This window comes from Geotrypetes seraphini, chromosome 5 (assembly GCF_902459505.1).
Source record: "Geotrypetes seraphini chromosome 5, aGeoSer1.1, whole genome shotgun sequence".
Lineage (NCBI taxonomy): Eukaryota > Metazoa > Chordata > Amphibia > Gymnophiona > Dermophiidae > Geotrypetes > Geotrypetes seraphini.
Genome location: NC_047088.1, coordinates 9748959 through 9768289, shown reverse-complemented (window position 1 = coordinate 9768289; position 19331 = coordinate 9748959). Strand labels below are relative to the sequence as shown.

Genomic DNA, 19331 nt, shown 5'->3' with positions numbered 1-19331 from the left:
ACAACATAAAAACACTTTCAGATCAGGGATTCTCCTTTTCAGGATATCCACAATGAGTACGAGTGTCTGAAATGAATGTGCATGCAAATCTATCTTGGATACCCCGAAAACCAGACTGGTGGGTGTGTCTCCACATCTGGGCTCGGATGCACTGCTCTAGGTGAAATGAAATTCCTCAGTACTGTGAGGGTAAACATCATTTGAAATTTCGTCCCATCCCCTGAGCACAGATTGGCTGCTGCCTCGGCTCGTGCAAGTCTTGAAAGGGTTAAGCCGGTTGGTGCCTTACCTGGCTGCTGCTTTCCGCAGGTAGGCGTGTGTGGAAGCCAGATAGGTGATGTCATGCCACCCTTCCCTTCCTCTTCCCAGGAGAAGCTGAAGGATCTCCAGGACACAGGAGCAGTGCAGACACCCCTGGGGTGTAACTGGACAGTCTATGGACATCTGCCTAGCCCAAGGAAGAGATTCAAAGCAAAGTTCAGGTAGGGAGAGCGTAAACCTACCTTCCCAGAGTCCTGGTTGTCAACTTTGTGAAATTGCAATAGATCATTCCCCTGCTCACTCACCTTGCTCCCCCCCCCCCCCATGCAATATAGGAATAATCATATCCAATGTTTACTTTTTGGATTTGAGAACCCAGGACACTGATTCTGCCTGTACTAGCACAGGACTGTCCGGAGTCTGAAAGTTGTGACTGGTGGACATCTGAAATGCACTCCAGCCCAGCACTGGCTCTGTGTGAACCTCGGGTGAAGCCCTTCTGTCTCCCCCACCTCTCAATTTACTTGGCTGGAGCTGGGATGGTGGGAGCTCTAAGAAAATGATTTCCCCTTTTTTAAAAATTGTGACTATTCACTTTTAAAGCTCAAATTCCTGAGAGCATGTGGGGGCTTCTCTGCATCTTACCCCACCTCACAGTGGTTCTCATGAGAAAAAGGCAGCCGCATTAGCCGTGCCAGGATTAGGACTCCTAAGAAGCGAGAAGATACAGCACTGGCACAGGCAACATTAAAACCAGGGAGTCGGGGGCAGTTTTGGTCTGTTGCCTTCTAGAATGGATTTTCCAAGCCGGATTTCCTGAGCATAGGATAAATGCAAACTCTGAGCTGTCCAGTTTGGTTTGGTGGAAATGTGATGAATCTGTGCTTGGCCAGGCGATATTTGCTGCTAATAATGGTCTTAGGTGTTTTTCAAAGAACAGGGCAGAGTCCAAACAGGCCACAGCGTTCATTTATTTATCCCATCCTCCCCTAAAGGCTCAGGGCGGGTTATAAGATTTACATATTAATAGGACAAACATTATAAACGCATAAAAATCCTCATTAATTACAAGGCCCGGAGAGGTCCTTTTTATCAACAACTTCATTGGTTGCCATTTGAAGCAAGAACTCTGTTTGAATTTGGTTGCATCTGCTTTAAAGCTCCAGGATACCTATCCTCCCAATTTAAGTTACACAAGTCGAATAAAAGTACTCAAAATAATGGTTTGTTTATGTATCCATCTTTAAAAGCTTGTCGTTACAAGAGATTTTTGGACAAGACTTTTGCATTTCAGTTAGGAAAAATGAATTCCTGGTTAAGTATTCTGATTCCACAAGCGCAATCATATTATGCTTATAGGAAGTTATTAAAAATGTATCTGTTTGATAAGTTTGTAACTTGATTATTGTTGTATCTCTGTTTATATGTCTGTTTCACTGATTGCACAGTCCTTTGCTGTGAACCGCCTGGAACTTATGATTGGGCGGTATACATGAATAAAGATTATTATTATTATTATTAAAGATTATTATATTTGCATAGTACAATCGGAGGCTGCTAGAAAGCACGGAAAAGACCACAGTGAGCTGTGTTAATAATCGGGTGATAAAATCTATGCATTTAATGATGGTCTAGCGTCATTATTAAACGCACAGGTGACTTTAGAGAATGCGGCTCTCTCTCGTCTCCAAGATCTCCTGGGAGCCAATGTGTGTGTGAAGAGGGCACTTAAGCTCGAAAGGGGCCCAAATGCATGTGGCTTTAGCTCTATAACTGTGGCGTAACATAGAGGCTTTGATACTTTTTGAAAAGATTTGTTGATCCAGAGGCAGAGAGTCCTGCTCGAAATGCAATGGCGTCAAAGCAAAGAAGAAAGAGAAAAAGTAACTAAATTGAAATTAATACATTTATTATTTGCACGTTTTAGCATTCTTTTTCTTAATATCGATGATCTTTGATTGCCACTTCATTAGGGATTATTTTTGGTATTGATATTACACTTCACACCAGGCAAAAACTGAGCCTGAGACCCTCGCTGCTTCTCTTAACTGATCCACACAAATCCAGAGGGGGATGCTGTAACCAAACGTTATATACCTGCTCTCTATTCTGGCTTGCCCCCACCCTCCCTTTTACAAAACTGCAAAATCAGTTTTTAGCAAAATGCTCCATGCTGCTCCGATGCTCCTAGAGTTCCTAAAGCATCAGGAGCAGTGCAGAGCATTCAGCGTGGCAGCCAGCGCTAAAAAAACCAAAACGCTTTCACAGTTTTCTAAAAGTAGGGGCTGGTTTGGTCCTGAAACCAGACAGAAGCACACTGGGCTAGTGAGGGTCCTGAAATGATCCTTACACTTGCTTGCATTCCCAACTTCTCCTTGAGAAGGTAAGCAACAGACAGGTAGAAATCTTTCCTGTATTATCCATACGCAGAGCTGAGCTTCCACGGACAAATTCCTGTATTAGTATCTCTTCCCCTTACCCCATGGTGACTTTCTCCTCCCCCCTACCAAAGTATTTTCAGATTTCTTCCTTATCTTGCTATAAGGGTTTTTATTTTCCTTCTGTTGCAGTTAAATCTTAGGCTCTGAAGAGTGAGCCATGGATGAGCAGCTGTGAAAGTTCCTTCCCAATGGCACAGAAAGTATCCTTGGAAGGAGAGAGCACACTGAGCTCTTCAATGTGTCATGCTGAGAAAGGCCTGAAGCCACCTCGTGCTGTAGAGGCAGGTGCATATGGGGTCTTTTGTCTGCAGTGTTCTCTGGGTGACCCAGTAGATGATCCGGACCACATATCCAGTGTGGAAGACCGTGCCTTGTCTTCCCTTGAGGAACACTCGCCCAAGAGGCTTGTGAGAGTCCTGAAGCACAAGCCAAGCGCTATCGTCTTTACCAGGAACTGTGTGTGGTCCAGGAGAAGTGGAGCTCTCGCATCCAGCCTGAACCAGGAGAGCAGCTTCAGTGCCTACCAGGAGCCAATCCAGCTCATCCAAGCACCTGAAAGTGCAGGTTCCCAGGAATCAGCAGAAGCTGGGCGATGGCAGAGTCTGCATGCCTGGCACAGAAATTCCCTTTGCAGCGGTAGCCCCTGCCCACAGGGAGTAGCCAAAGGTCCTTATAGTCTGGTAAGTTGTTTTCAGTATCTTTTCTAGAAATTGTGCACCATGTGACCTCAAGTAAAGACCTTTTGTCTCCACACCTCTATTTACTTGATTGTGTCTGGGTGGGAGGCACTTTAAGAATATTTCTCCATCATTTATTTATTTAAATTTGACTATTCACTTTTCAGCTACACTTCAAAGTGGGGTACAATCATAAGGCAACATTTAAATGTTCCAGCCAATAGCTTCCCTGTAATCTTCTGGAAATGACCAGCATCTCTTCCTTTTGTAATCCGCCTAGAGCCGCAAGGTATTGGCAGAATTAAAAAAAATTAACTAATGTAATGCAATGTAAAGCTCAAATTCCTGAGAGCATGTGGAGGCTTTTCTGCATCTTACCACACTTCCAGCATGAAAAACGGGCAGCTGCATGAGCCCTGCTGGGATTGGAACCTCTGAGCCTCAGGAGCCCTAGAAAGGCACATTAAGCCAGGGAGAGGGGGGTAGGGGGGGGGGTAATTTAGAGAGTGAGAAAAACGGGAGCATAATGCTGCCATTTCCATCTAGCTGTCTCTGAAAAGAAGTATCACACCTTCGGAAAGAAACCAAAGATCACAGTTCAGGCAGTATTTAAGAAAAGAACACACACTACACCCAACATATTGATAGGGCACTGATATATTAAAAGAGCACACAGTAGCCCAGATTCTCAATAGAGATGTCCAGTTTCTCCCGCCACCAACCGACACACCCCACCGGTAACGGGAGAGATGCCCAATCTCTCCTACCACCAACCAACATCCCCCCAACTCCCCTCGGCAGCGGGAGAGTTGCCCACGCTCTCCCACCACCAAACAACCCCTCCCCGTGCCTCCGATGGCCTCCACCCTCTCCCCCTTACCTTATTTTCAGATGGCTGACTGACGGGTCCCTACTCTCTCCTGCCAGCTGACCCGCCTCTTCAAAACGGTGGGCCTTCCCCTCACCAGTAAGGGGGAGCAGATGGAGGTTGTCAGAGGTGTTGCATGTTGGCAGGAGAGCATGAGCAACTCTCCTGCTGCTGAAGGGAGTGTGTGTGTGTGTATGTGGGGGGGGGGGGGGGGTTGGTTAGTAGTTGGAAATATTGGGCATCTCTCCCGCTGTGGAGCAGGGTGTGTCAGTTGGGTAGGAGATTCGCTATCTCTCCTGCTGCCGAGGGGAGTTGGGGGTATTGGTTGGCAGCGGGAGACATTGGGTATCTCTCCCACTCTTGTGGGTTGGTTTGTTTTTTTGTTTATTCTGGGCATGTGCCCATCATTATAACCAGTGATGGGCACATGCGAATTTAGCGAGTCCTCTCTGCCAACTTCATTTGCACGAGTGTTTTTGGGAGAATGACTCGCTTTTTAAAAAATTGCTAGCCTGTCTGTTTTTTTACATGTTTTTTTTGAAAATCTAGCCCAACAGTGTGTATTCCTTCTGTAAATCAATTCCTCCATATTATCAGTGCAGTGTATGCCCCTAATGCTATCGGTGCAGTGTACATTCCTTTAGTAACTCAAACCCTGATTTCACTGAGGTTAGTGCCTTTCTCATTCCTCATCTAAAGCATGACTCTCCATCTCTCCCTCCCTCGGCCCCTCTATCCTCTGATTTTTCTCTCACTACTACCACAACTATTTATCATTTCTTTAGCACTGCAGTGCTGTACATTTAACATTCAATAGACGGTCCCTACTCAGAAGAACTTACAATCTACATTTGGACAGACAGGACATCTCAGAGTTGGGGAGTTTCTAGCAGAAGGAATGATACCACTCTCAGGTTCTTCTCCCTCCCTCCTCCATCCTCAGATTCCTCTCTCTTGCTTCACTCTTCGGTTATTCTCCCTCTCCCCCTCCATCCTCAGATTCTTCACTCCACTCATGGGTACTTCTTCCTGTTCCCTTTCATCCTCAGATTCCTTTTTTCCAGCCTACTCTCAGGTTCTTCTCCATCTCCCCTTCCATCCTCAGAATCTTCTTCTTCTCCCCTTCCATCCTCGGGTTCTTCTCCCTTTCCCCCTCCTTCCTCAGATTCTTCTCCCTTTCTCTTTCCATCCTCAGATTCCTCTCTCTTACTCCACTCTTGGTTCTTCTTCTCCCCCTCCATCCTCAAATTCCTCTCTCTTACTCCACTCTTGGGTTCTTCTCCCTCTTCCCTTCCATCCTTAGATTCCTCTTTTCCACTCTACTCTCGGGTTCTTCTCCCTTTCCCCCTCCATCCTCAGATTCTTCTCCTTTTCTCCTTCCATCCTCAGATTCCTCTCTCTTACTCCACTCTTGGTTATTCTCTTTCTCCTTCTCCTCCTCCATCCTCCATCCTCAAATTCCTCTTTCTTACTCCACTCTCAGGTTCTTCTCCCTCTCTCCTTCCTTCCTCAGATTCTTCTCTCTCCATCCTCGGGTTATTCTCCCTTTCTCCCTCCATCCTCAGATTCTTCTCCTTCTCTCCTTCCATCCTCAGATTCTTCTCTCTCACTCCATTGTTGATATCTTGAAAACCAAACTGGCTGATGTGTCCTGAGAACTGGGTTAAGAACCTCCCCCCTCCCCCGGGCCAGGGGATGCTCCTGAGACACCCCAGCTGCAGGGAAACTGAGACTTTGTTCTATCCCACTCTTGGGGTACCAGTGCCCTTGAGACAGTTCTGGGGTACTGTAATTGTGTTTATAGAGCCTCCCAAGAGATAGTAGTGCATGTCAGCTGTAAAGTTCCTGGGACAGGCACGGTTTTTTCATTGCAGGGTTTCTTCTGTTCTAAAGAACAGATTGGCTGCTTGTCTTCCCATGATTCGACTCATAGCTTCTGTTGTGGGCTTTGAAAAGAAAACCTGAGCCGTACTGTCATATTTCAGGTGTTTTTGTGGGTTCTAATAACCCACATCTGAGACAGGCGCCAGGATGAATAAATGCTTTCTCATTATTGTAAAGTATCTCAGGCACAATAGAGCAGTTTGCAAGGGAGGAGGTGGCAAATCTCTCCGACATGAACAAACGTTGCTCCTCTGGAAGCGCTTTAGAAATTCTGTTGCTCTTTTTAGCTCTGCCAAAGAGCACAATAGAAAGGCTGAATCCTTCCCTTCATCTGCTCTCACTCAATACTATGGATTATAAGGATTGGTGTGCCAAGAAAAGCACATGTGTCAGTCAGCAGAAAACAAGGGTTGTGGGCTGGCATCACATGGAGGCATTTAGGGAAGACACTTGAGAGGGGTGGAAATGCTGTGGGCAGGGCTGATGGCCCCGGGTTAAAGTGGAACAGGTTCTGTTGATAGGAGCTGGTTTTGGAGTCAGAAGGCCACAGGGCACTTTTCCAAGAGCTTCAGAAAGTGGATTGTTCCAGCTTCCTTCTGGCAAAGGGAAAGTCCATCTTTCTGGAATAAGCTTCCCTTTTCACAGAATGTTGCCTAGTTCCTAACAAATCTAAATCCCTCCTCTCTGCACTATTGTCTCATGGATGCTTTGAAATTCAATAGCTCTGCCTGTCTTTTGAGACCTGGATATGGAATGGGGTCCATTTCTGAGAGGATGCAGACAGAGAGAAAAATGGTAACAGGTTAAAACTGAAATGAATCATGTACAAAGGAGAAAAGGGGTACAGGATAGACAGTTTATGAAAGGGGGCATGGGAAGATGCCATATGGAAGTGGCAGAGAGGGGCAGATGCTGCATGGAAGGGAGAGAGAGGATAAACGCTGGATGGAAAGAAGAGAAGATGATTAAAGTAGAAATGACAAAATGTAGAAGAAAGATTTTTTTTGTTGCTGTAGTTGTATTGATACATGTTTATAAATAAATAGAAAATGAAAATAAGGTAATATTTTTATTGGAGTCATTTTAATACATTTTTACTAACTTTCAGAGACCAAAACCCCCTTTCTCAGGTCAGAATAGGATACCATAATAGCAGTATACTGTATTGGCCTGAAGAAGGAGGTTTTGGCCTCTGAAAGCGAACTGAAAAATGGATTAGTCCAATACAATGATATTTTCTTATTTTCTATTTTTTGTTTTATTTCTACTTGTTAATTTGTAAAATGGTGATTGTGATTTGTCAGCTTTTTTCAATTTGCATCTGCTGGTTTTATATTTCGCACAATATTAGGGAACATGTTACTGTTTCTGTGGTGTTGCATTGTATGCAGAATCTGGCTTCTTGGCAATTCAGTTTATCTTTTCTCGACATGTTCTCTTAGGCTTCCATGGCTGGTGTCACAATTGTAGCAGGCTTCCGAGTCTCGCCGCGTTCTCTCTCCAAGTTCTGACGGCAATAGGGCCTCGTGGCATCTGCATTCTTGGAACCCATCTTGCACTAACCTTGGACATGAATTATTTTCCAAACTGTACCTGCCGATATACCCATTTCTTCAGCTATTTGGGAAACCTTAATTCATCTGTCTGACAAAATTAAATCCTTGGCTTTTTTGCACATTTCTGTGAAAGTTGCTTCCACAGGCCATCCAGTGTGAGGGTCAAATTCAATGGATTCTTTACCCCACTTAAACTGCTTGCTCCAAAATTTTACTTTGTAGGATGATGGGGGCAGACTCACCATAAACTGCAGTCATACATTCATGGATCTCCTTTGGCTTTTTCTATTCTTTTGTGAGAAATTTTATCACTGAACGATGCTCCAGATCTAGCAGTTTCCTACTTGATTCGCATGAGGACTCTCCTGACATCCTGCTCTTGGAATGTTAGATTCGCACTGAGCTGCAACTGTCCATGAGTAACTTCGAGACATGTCACAACATGTTTGCTACTTCCGTTCATACTCAGGTAGAAAAATTATTGAAAGCCCCTCATATGTTTTCATAAAGATGAATCGAGAATATTGAGATTTTTTTTTTTACTTGCTTTATTTTCTTTTTTGGAAGATTTATTGGGTAGAGATTAGTTCTCTTTTTTTATTATTTTAAAAAATATATATTTCCATTCAAAATGAAAACAATAACATCCTCAGGCAAAGGGTTTAAAGCAAATTATACAAAAATACCCATTACATAGTAACATAGTAGATGACGGCAGATAAAGACCCGAATGGTCCATCCAGTCTGCCCAACCTAATTCAATTTAAATTTTTTCTTCTTAGCTATTTCTGGGTAAGAATCCAAAGCTCTACCCAGTACTGTGCTTGGGTTCCTACTACCAAAATCTCCGTTAAAACCTACTCCAGCCCATCTACACCCTCCCAGCCATTGAAGCCCTCCCCAGCCCATCCTCCACCAAACGGCCATATACAGACACAGACCGTACAAGTCTGCCCAGTACTGGCCTTAGTTCAGTATTTAATATTATTTTCTGATTCTAGATCACATTAAAGGGAGATACAAATGCATCTATTTAAAAAAAAATAATTGCAGAAAGGGAAAATTGGAATATTAATTCCACATATGGTACCTAAAGCAAAAAATTATATATATGGATCAATGACACAAAGAGGGGTATTTTTGACTTTGGACATTTCCAAAGTCCATTTGGGGCTAGACATCCATATATATATATATTTTTTTAATGACCTATTTGGACGTCTTGGCCATCAGGATGTCCAACCTTAGGATATCTAACTTTTTTCGCCATTTTCAACCACAAAAACTTCCAAGTTAAAAAAAAGTCCAAATCCAGATGATTTGGGTGTGTGAAGGGCCTGCATTGTAATGGACTGGCTACACAGACTTGCCAACAGAACAGAGAGGCTCCTTAGAGGGCACTGCTGTGAACTTCACAAAAAGGGTGCCAGATACACATCTCACCATAACCCATTGCAATGTATGATGAGCCCTCCAAAACTCCCCCGAAACCTACTAGACCCACCTGTCTACCACCCTAATAGCCCTTATGTCTGCAGGTGGTACCTATATGGTGGTATAGTAGGGTTTTGGTAGCCTCATATTTTCCACCATAAATGTAATGGTTACAATGGCTTATGGGCCTGGATCCTCCTCTCTATGGTTCACTAGCTCATCCACCAGGCTACTTAAGACACCCTTGTGCTGTTCTACTAGGCTTTCCCATACCAAATGCTGCTGGTCTAGAGACAGGTATGTACTGTTTCATTCACATCTTTGTGGGGTGGGAGGAGGGCAGTGACTACTGAGGGAGTGTGAGGGGTCATTACTTAAGCCCTGGTCAGTTTGGGTTCCTTTTTGTCACTAAGATGCCTTTAAAATAGGTCTAGCTCCGGACATCTAAGTTCCATCCTGGACATCTTAGGAAATGTATGATTATCACTGCAAAATGTCCAAGCGCTGATGCCATGTCAGAAGACCACGAGGTTCCAGGAAAACTTGGAGATGCTCCATGAAGACCAAGTGAATTTTTTCATCATTTGGTGACTGGAGATGAGACTTGGGTTTGTCACAGAGATCCTGAGCCCTAGGAAGATTCAATAAATGAAGATTCTTAGCATCCATCTGATCCTTCATCAGTTCCCCTTGCTGTGATAACAGCAAATTATCCTTTATATTGAGAGTCCCAGCAGCCTGCAGTAAGGAGCTCTTGCATCCTCATGAGAAGGTGCCACCTGCTTTTCGAGTTCAGAGAGTTTGGCCACAGTGTCCTTAGAAAAAGCTGAGACTTTAGCCATAAAACCTGACGATCTGTCATCAGTCCAAGATACTGTTTTCCCAGGGCTTAGTTTGTAACTGACTCAGCTGATAAATATGCACAACTGAGAGACCATAGATTACAACACATCCTTAATCCTAAAAACAACTTTCCAAATATCTGTGAAAGAAATGTCCAAACTATTGTCAGGTGAACCAATAGGAAATTCCAAAGACGGTGATGTCATCACACAAAGGGTGATATGGCTGTAACTTCCAAAGAGGTCCCCCCCTGCTAGTATTGGAAATCCTAGGTGGGGGAGGAGACCTTCTACTAGAACTGAGGAAAAACGCCTACACTACAAATGCTGGAGAACCTTTACTCAAAGAACAAGCTTGAGGAGGCCGGAACAACATGTTCATCCACAGGACCTGCCATTTTAGGAGTCGGATGTGTACTTTGATTTTTGGTTTTCCCATAACCTTACCATACAGGATATAATATGGTACGAAGAATCTAATGTGAGCTCTTCAAAACTACACTTGTGCTCCCCAGTGTCCTCAGGTGCACCGAAGGAGCTTCACCAGGGACTAAGCACGCTCCTTTGGGCTTGCACCTGCAAACACACACCACAGACACCCCATTTTATATAGCATACTCGCCTCAAAGAAGGTTACGCTTCTCGCAACAGTAGTTGTTAGTCATTCCCTCATTTAGACAACTTTTCCTGGACTTCCGTAGGAATTCTTCATTCTGTGTTATGGCTCCTACTCTCTGGAATTCTTGGCCTTTTTACCTTCGCTCAGAGAAATCATTTGTAGCCTTCAAGGCACAATTAAAGGCCTACGACTTCTCTTTGGCCTTTAGCTCTTCACTTACTTCCTCCTGATGGCGACTTTTCTTCTGTGTGGACAGATTGAAATTCTTTGTTCCGTCCCTTTCCACGTTGTTCATCCCTTTCCCCAACCTTTTTATTTTTATTGTAATCCCTCTTTCCCCGTGTTCTCAATTGTTTTTCTTTACGTTTTGTTCTTACCCTATTTAATTTGTTTTTTTTTTTTAAATTTATTTTAACTTTTTATTGTAAACCGCTTAGATTTGCCTTCTGGTTTTATATTTGCGGTATATTAAGGGCTCCTTTTACAAAGCCACGCTAGGGCCTTAATGCGTGGAATAGAGTGTGCTAAATTGCTGCTACCGCCTCCTTTGGAGCAGGCGGTAGATTCCCGGCTATAGCACGCGCTAATTTGGTGCATGCGTTAAAACCGCTAGTGCGGCTTTGTAAAAGGAGCCCTAAATAAATTGAACTTGACCATAAGGAGGTTTCTCAGTGTTCCAGACATGTTTGCAGCTGGCAGGGGTAATACCTTAGCAATTTCTTTTCTTCTTGAATGGAGATTAGTTTTAACATTTTTGGGTATATACCGGCTTCTATGATGCACTTGTCTCTTGTGACTGAATACTTATATTTTCTAGAAGATCTCTCTCGGTGATGGGAGGCTGGATTTATGGTGTTTTCTTCTCTTAATATAGCTCTTTGTAATATAATTTCTTGTTTGTGCTTTATGGTTTCCCTTTAGATTTTATTCTGTAATGTATAAAAAATTTTCAATTAAAAAAAAAAGAGAGAAATATGCAGGTAAAAACTGAATTTACTGAAAGCTAGCAACATCACCTTCTCTTTCTCCTGCTCCTCTCCCACAAGCCAGCACCTTCAGTATGCCCATCTTCTTTTTTCTCCCCCCCCCCCCAAGGCCACTATTAACTGTATCTCTTTTTCCTGCCCCTCCCCAAACAATATTGGTACTAGAAGTATCCATTTGTTCATCAAGGCCAGCACTAATAAGAACATAAGAATTGTCATACTGGGACATACCAAAGGTCCATTAAGCCCAGTATCCTCTTTCCAGCAGTGGCCAACACCTGACAGAAACCCAAAGAGTAGCAACGTTCCAGAGCTGAGATTGTGATGTCATAATGCCTCATTCCACCAATGCCTAAGAGCCAACCTCAGCAGTGATGGCACAATGGCATGACTGTCCTTTACTCGGCGCACATAAGAACATAAGAATTGACCTACTGGGACAGACCGAAAGTCCATCAAGCCCAGTATCCTGTTTCCAACAATGGCCAACCCAGGTCCCAAGTACTCTGCTAGATCCCAAGTAGTAAAACAGATTTTATGCTGCTTCTCCTAGGAATAAGCAGTGGATTTCCCCAAGACAATAATGGCCTATGGACTTCTCTTTTAGGAAATTATCTTTTTTTTTTAAAATATCTTTATTAATTTTAAAGCCAAAAATAAGTGCAACATATTCCACAGACATTTTACACTTTAACATCACTTAGGGCTCCTTTTACAAAGGTGCGTTAGGGCTTTAATGCACGGAATAGCACATGCTAAATTGCCAGTGCGCTAGCCGCTACTGCCTCCTCTTCAGCAGGTGGTAGTTTTTCGGGTAGCGTGTGCTAAAAACGCTAGCTCACCTTTGTAAAAGGAGCCCTTAAATTCTATCAAATAATATTTATGACAAATACATATATCATCCCCCCCTTTATACATATCCAACAATTGCACTCTAATTAAAAGTATCCAGGGTGGGGGTGGGGTATCTCTCCACCCCCACCCTGGATGATTAAACGGCAAAATCAACAATCACTCCTTACAGAAATTATCTAAACCTTTTTTAAACCCTACTAAGCTAAATTGATTTCACCACATTCTCTGACAACAAATTTCAGAGTTTAACTACACGTAGTATGAAGAAATATTTTCTCCAGTTTGTGGTTTTTAAAAAAAATATTTATTGATTGATTTTAAACTTCAAACCAAGCATGAGGGAAGATCTAAGAGAACAGGGTTACAGCTTATACATGAGTATCAGAGTTTGGGTGGAAAAGAGGGTAGGTGAGAGAGGGGGGATTGGAGAAGTTGAAGGGAGGTTTGAAGGATGGAAGTTCAAACAAATTTGTCGAATAGGTGGGTTTTCATTGCTTTTCTGAAAGATTGGTATGTCGAGGAATTCAAGAGGAGGTTGCTTAGGGTGTTCCAGGTTCCTGCTTGGAAGGATAGTGTCCTATCAAGAAATCTCTTGTAATGACATCTCTTGGGATTTGGGAAGGCAAATAGTAATGGTTTACGAGAGAGGCGGGGTTTGTTTTGTAGTACAAACTGTTTCAGAAGGTAAGTGGGTGAGGTGCTGAAGAGTATCTTCTAACATAGGCACCCGAACTTGAAGATAATTCTAGCCTCGATAGGTAGCCAGTGGAGTTTTTTGAAATATGGGGTGATGTGGTCTGATTTTTTTAGCCTGAAGATTAATCGTACCGCTGTGTTTTGAATTAATCTCTGTCTTTTCAAGGTTTTTTTTGTGGGATCTAAGATAAATTATGTTGCAGTAATCCAGTGATCTGAGGATTAACGATTGTACTAGTAATCTGAATGATGTGGAGTCAATGTAGGGTTTTAGTGTGCGTAGTTTCCATAAGAAGCTGAAACATTTGTTGGTTAAGATGTTGGTGTGGGCTTTGAGTGTAAGTTGTTGGTCAAGGGTGAAGCCAAGGATTTTTATGGTGGGGTCAATTGGGTAGTTTTTCCTGTTAAGGTTGATTGATGAGTCAGTGAGTTTCTTTGTTGGAGTCTTGCCAGTTCCCAGCATCCTTAGCGGGCTACCTTCCAATGTCATTGAGACTCCCTGCATCCACCTAAGGAGCTTTTCAATGTTACCGAAAGTGGGCACCTCGGAGCCTCTTCTTTTCGGCATGTTCAGGTAGGCAAACAGTATCGCTAAGAATCGATTCCAACACAAACACCACGGAGCCCAGTGGCGTGCTGCTGAGCTCATCAAGCCTGCGGCCATCTTCCACTCTGTTTTCAATCTGCTACTTAGTGACTTCATCTCATGTTTCCTAGACCAAGTCTTTTTGGAAAGAGTGAGCAAGTGTTTCACATCTACCCTTTTCACGCCACTCAGTATTTTATAGACCTAGATCATATCACCCCTGAGCCGTCTCTTGTCCAAGCTGAAGAGCCCTAACCGCTTAGCCTTTTCCTCATAGGGAAGATGTCCCATCCCTTTGATCATTTTTGTCGCCCTTCTCTGTATCTTACTTGGGATGGTGGGGAGGATGCTCTATCATATTATACGTTAAAACACCATGTGCATTTGTTTTGCATTGTTGCAATGCTCTTAATTCACTGATGCAGAGGACAGTGGTTATGTTGGTTGTGGGGAAAGCCTACGGTATTAAGTATCAGGCCCATTGGGTGTGGCATCTTGCAACCACTTGGTAATATATTACACAAAAAGTTTATGGAAAGAAATACCAGAAAGAACCCAACATAATTTCACCTATTTTTAAATTGTATGTTTGAGCCAGAAGTTTCCTGCAGCTCCTTTGGAAGCAGGCTTGGGATCTGATGCCGTGAGCCTTCCTTGGCAACTGCCCTGGGATTTTCCCACTGTTTCTAGAACACATGCTGACTAGTTCAACCAGTAGGTGTCACCATTGAGCAATGACTGAGATTTTCTTGTTCTGTGAGTGGTGGCTCAACGGCTCCTCCACCCTATTCAACCTGAACATCAAACTCAAGTCTTCCACACAGCCATGCAGTGCAAGGGCTAGCCCAAAAATGTACATTTGTAAATTCTATGTGGGCAAATACTGCTGACATACTAGAAGCAGAGAAAATTCTGTAGCTCTGCTAGTGCCTTGCACTCTTAAATTCCTGACAAGCCTGGATTAAGAGTGGAAAAGAATACCCACTTCTGTCTAACCAATGTGGTCTGGCAGGCTGCCCGCCCAGCGGGAAAGAATTGTAATAACGGTGTTCAGATGCTGCAGCTTTTCCGAGCACTGGGCAGAACGGCAGCCGAGTCCAGACAGCCTGGAGGAGAGAATCAGCTGCTACCAACTTGCACTGGAATGGGGAGTTCCTTAGCTTAAACATCCTTTGACTTTCAGTGGGGGAGGGGGGCTTTCCTTCTTCTCCTCCTACCTGTCCAGAATCCCTGCCTGTCGTGTCCCCTCTAGACATCCATTTTGTAGGAGGACGAAATGCAGGCCCTACTTCAAGAGTAGAGCAGGAAGTCCACGAGTCTAAGATAAGAATATTGCTAACAAGGATCCGTTAACTCGTAGGTCTTTTTAGAGCAGGAAGGAGTAGACATGACTTCTTTTAGATTCAAGATTTATTAACAAACAGTATTATTAGTTACTGAGTTAAGATGACTGCTGAGGAAGGTTTAAAATGAGGTTATTTAGCCTGTTGGCATGAAGACTGGTCTCATTTGATTGATGTATTCAACTGTATGGTCAAAAGATGCTTAACCAAAGCAAAACAAGAGATCTGGCAATCCCATCAAGCCCACCATCCTGTCTCCAACAGTGATCAGCCCAGCAGATCCCATAAAGTAGATCAATTTCTCATGGCTTATTTCCTAAGTCAACCAGAGTAAACATTTTTAAGGACTTTTCCTCCAGGAGCTCACTTGAACTGTGCAATGCTGGTCATTTTGACCATGTACCATGACAAAGGATTCCGTGGCTTAATTATGAGAGCGGGCAGTTTTTAAATAGTCCATTTACACGGGGTTAATACCCTTGGACTTAGTAGGTATAAGCACATGGACAAAACAAAATCTAATATTTAAAAGTAGGATTTCCGGTCTACAATTACACTTTTACAGGAATGTTCTGCAAGGGATGGCATTGGAGCGATCAAAACCTCTGCGGGGTGGGGACTGTAGCATCTTGAAAGTTAATTGAAGGGGGCTGAAGGCTGCATATTTGTCTGGGAACCTAATACCCCTGCACTGACCCTGGATATGATCTGCACTTCTCTATCTATACTGGGCAAGGGGTAAGTAGTAATGAGAGTTAAATGACAACAAGAGAGGTTTGGAACAGGTTGCCTCGGGGAGGGGGGGGGGGGGGGGCGATGCTCAGAACCTAACACTGATTAGTGCTAGACCAGTGTATCACAAACTGTGCCTCCTGAGATTTCATGTGTGTCACGAGACATTGGGGTGAAGGATTGGCACCGGCACTGGCTGACTGCCTACAGGACATACCTCTCGTGACGAGAGGCACCTCCTTCAGGCAATCAGCCGTCACCAGAACCTCTACATAAGAACATAAGCAGTGCCTCTGCTGGGTCAGACCAGAGGTCCATTACGCCCAGCAGCTCGCTCAAGCGGCGGCCCATCAGGTCCAGGACCTGCATAGTAATCCTCAATTCCCTTTTCCTTCAGGAAAACATCTAAACCTTTCTTGAAACCCAAGACCATACTCTCTTTCTTTCTGTGCGTCTTCCTTTCCAGCACCCCCCACTGGCGGCTCAGGGCCTTCGCACATGCGTGGACGTTGAAATGATGATGTGAATTGCATCGGTTGCCTGTTGAGGCATGTATTATTTTTAAGTTGGGCTGTAAATATTGTAAAAGTCATGTTGGGTCAAGCTCCATCTTATTTGATGAATTCATTCTTTTTTGCTACTCAAAAACATTCTCGTAAAGCTGATGCTTTTTTGTGTATCCGTCAGTGAAGTTCAAAAGATTCCATGAGCGCATGCTTTCATATTAGGCTGCCTGCTGGGATAAAGAATCCAAACAATTCTCTTTTATGTCTTTCTCATATCTGGAATTCAGAAGGCGTTTGAAGACTTATTTATTTTCCAGATTTTTGGGCAATTAAGTTCTGTGATGATCACTCGGTTGTAAGTTTAATGTTATCTTATGTAAACCACATAGATCTTCATAAGAACATAAGAATTGGCGCTGCTGGGTCAGACCAGTGGTCCATCATGCCCAGCAGTCCGCTCCCAGTGCCCTAACTGAGACCAGCCCTACCTGCATACGTTCTGGTTGAGCAGGAACTTGTCTAACTTTGTCTTGAATCCCTGGAGGTTGTTTTCCCCTATAACAGACTCCGGATGAGCGTTCCAGTTTTCCACCACTTTCTGGGTGAAGAAGAACTTCTTTTCGTTTGTATGGAATCTATCCCCTTTCAACTTTAGAGAGTGCCCTCTCGTTCTCTCTACCTTGGGGTGTCCAGAAGTCCATGGACGTTGATGTGATGATGTCATGTACATAACATAAACATAACATAACATAAAAATCAACTTCTAGACCGCATAACGTTGAACAGAGGAGATTGAGAGGGAACATGATTGAAACATTCAAGGTACTGAAGGGAATAGACTTGGTAGATAAGAACAGGTTGTTCACACTCTCCAAGGTAGGGAGAACGAGAGGGCACTCTCTAAAGTTAAAAGGTTTTGTAAAAGGTGGGGATAATGGGGTGATGCACTCTTTGTAATGTAGTGGCTCGCTTTTGGCGTACATTAGAGGTTTTGTCTTTCTCTCTGTGGTACCTAATAGTGCAGTGATTATGGAGAGCAGGGGGTTCATTCTTTTATCTCTGGTACATACTGTAGTAATACATTGATGAAATGAAATGAAATGAAACCTTAAGTTTGTATACCACATCATCTCCATAATGATAGAGCTCGGCACGGTTTACAGGTAATTCAATAAACGAGGGAAGGACATAAAGTTGAAAGGGGACAGATTCCGTAGAAACATAAGGAAGTTCTTCTTCACCCAGAGAGTGGTGGAAAACTGGAACGCTCTTCCGGAGGCTGTTATAGGGGAAAACACTCTCCAGGGATTCAAGAAAAAGTTAGACAAGTTCCTGCTGAACCGAAATGTACTCAGGTAGGGCTGATCTCAGTTATGGCACTGGTCTTTGACCTAAGGGCCGCCGCGTGAGCGGACTGCTGGGCACGATGGACCACTGGTCTGACGGCAATTCTTATGTTCTTATGCTCTTATGTTCACAGGTTGGCACCTGTTTTCTGAGCTTAAATATAAACCTTTCAAGTTTTTAGATTGAACTTCCTAGAATCATTACATCACCGCCAGTGCCAAAGTGCCATGAGAGGCGCCCCTCCCCTGCCCTTGTCTCCGCCCCCTTCCCTTTCCCCAAATGCCTCCAAATGTTCACCGCCATGAGCAACAAGAACTTCAGCGTACTCCTCACGACCCCTTCGGCTTTCCTTCCGACGTCACTTCCTATGCATGCACCCAGAGGTGATGTCAGTGGGAGAGACAACGCGGTGGCGGTGAACAACGAGAGGGACGGGTGAAGGGAAGGAGAGGTGCGTTTGTCTGCTGTTTCCTCTGAAGCTCTTTCTCACATCTCTACTTCTTTTCGTGTAGGTAAGTCCCTCTTATTTGTACCCTTCTCCTCTACCGCCAACTCCAGACTCCATCCCTTCTGTCTTGCTGCGCTGTATGCCTGCAACAGGCTGCCAGAGTCAATACGTCATGTTCCGTCTCTAGCAGCCTTCAAATCCTAGCTAAAAGCCCACTGTTTGGAAACTGTTTTCAGCTCTTATCTCCCACTCACCCTCAGATACTTTTACTCATTCCTTCTGCCAGAAACTCTGTCCAAATTATATTGTAAGCTCTTCTGAGCAGATTCTGTATATTGAATGTTAAATGTAGAGCTCTGCATATACCTTTCACTGCTATAGAAATAATAAATAGGAGTCGTAGTTGTAGACTCTTGACTTAGAGGCAAACAATTCTTAGTTCTTATATTTGGTACACAGGTAGAGAATTGGATGCTCGTATCGTAAACAGGCCACTCCCACAGAATATGAAGCTCTTCATACTGATAGGATGGATAAGAGGAGAGGTGTTTTGTCTGTCAGTTTCTTCTTCACCCTTCAGTATGGCCGTATGGTTTAATCAAAAACAGTTTTATTTAGTAGGTCTTTGTTATGAGTCAGTTTCAAGTTTCAAGTTTATTAAAAATTTGATTAATCGCTTAATCCACATTCTAAGCGATTTACATATTACTAAAATTACAATAGAAGGGGAAAAATACACTGAATAAGACTGAAACATACTATTGACAAAAATTTTAAAAAAAAACATGAAACATGAGGAAAAGCATGGGTAAAAGTTACAATATATTTTAAAGATAGAAAAACAAGTAGGGAAAATACACAAGGAAAAGGAAAAGGCTGAATATTTCAGTAAAAGATTGGAGGTAAAAGAATTATTATTAATTAGTGTAGAAATGATTAATTAGAAAAGGCATCTTTAAAGAGAAAACTCTTCAGCTTACCTTTGAATTTTTCTATGTTTGTTTCTTCCCTTAAATAGATAGGGAGAGAATTCCAGATTTGGGGGGCTGAGACAGAAAAGATAACTTGTCGTCGAGTATTAATGAATTTAAGAGAGGGGACCGATAGCAGATGTTGTTCTGTAGATCTTAATATTCGATTAGTAGTATATGGAATCAAATATTTATGAATAAATGCTGGGGTTTTGAAAAGAAGAGTTTTAAATGTAAGCAGGCATATTTTATAAGTTACACGATGTGTGACTGGTAGCC

General features: G+C 43.2%; 1 protein-coding gene across 1 annotated transcript in view; it reads left to right on the top strand.

Moving 5' to 3' along the window:
• The window catches only part of STARD8 (StAR related lipid transfer domain containing 8), a 217334-nt gene continuing 198003 nt past the window's right edge, over nt 1-19331 (top strand). The window contains exons 1-2 of the mRNA XM_033945580.1: nt 1-482; nt 2832-3382. Coding sequence (XP_033801471.1) covers nt 2864-3382 — 519 coding nt within the window. The 5' untranslated portion in view covers nt 1-482; nt 2832-2863. The remainder of the gene's footprint in view (nt 483-2831; nt 3383-19331) is intronic.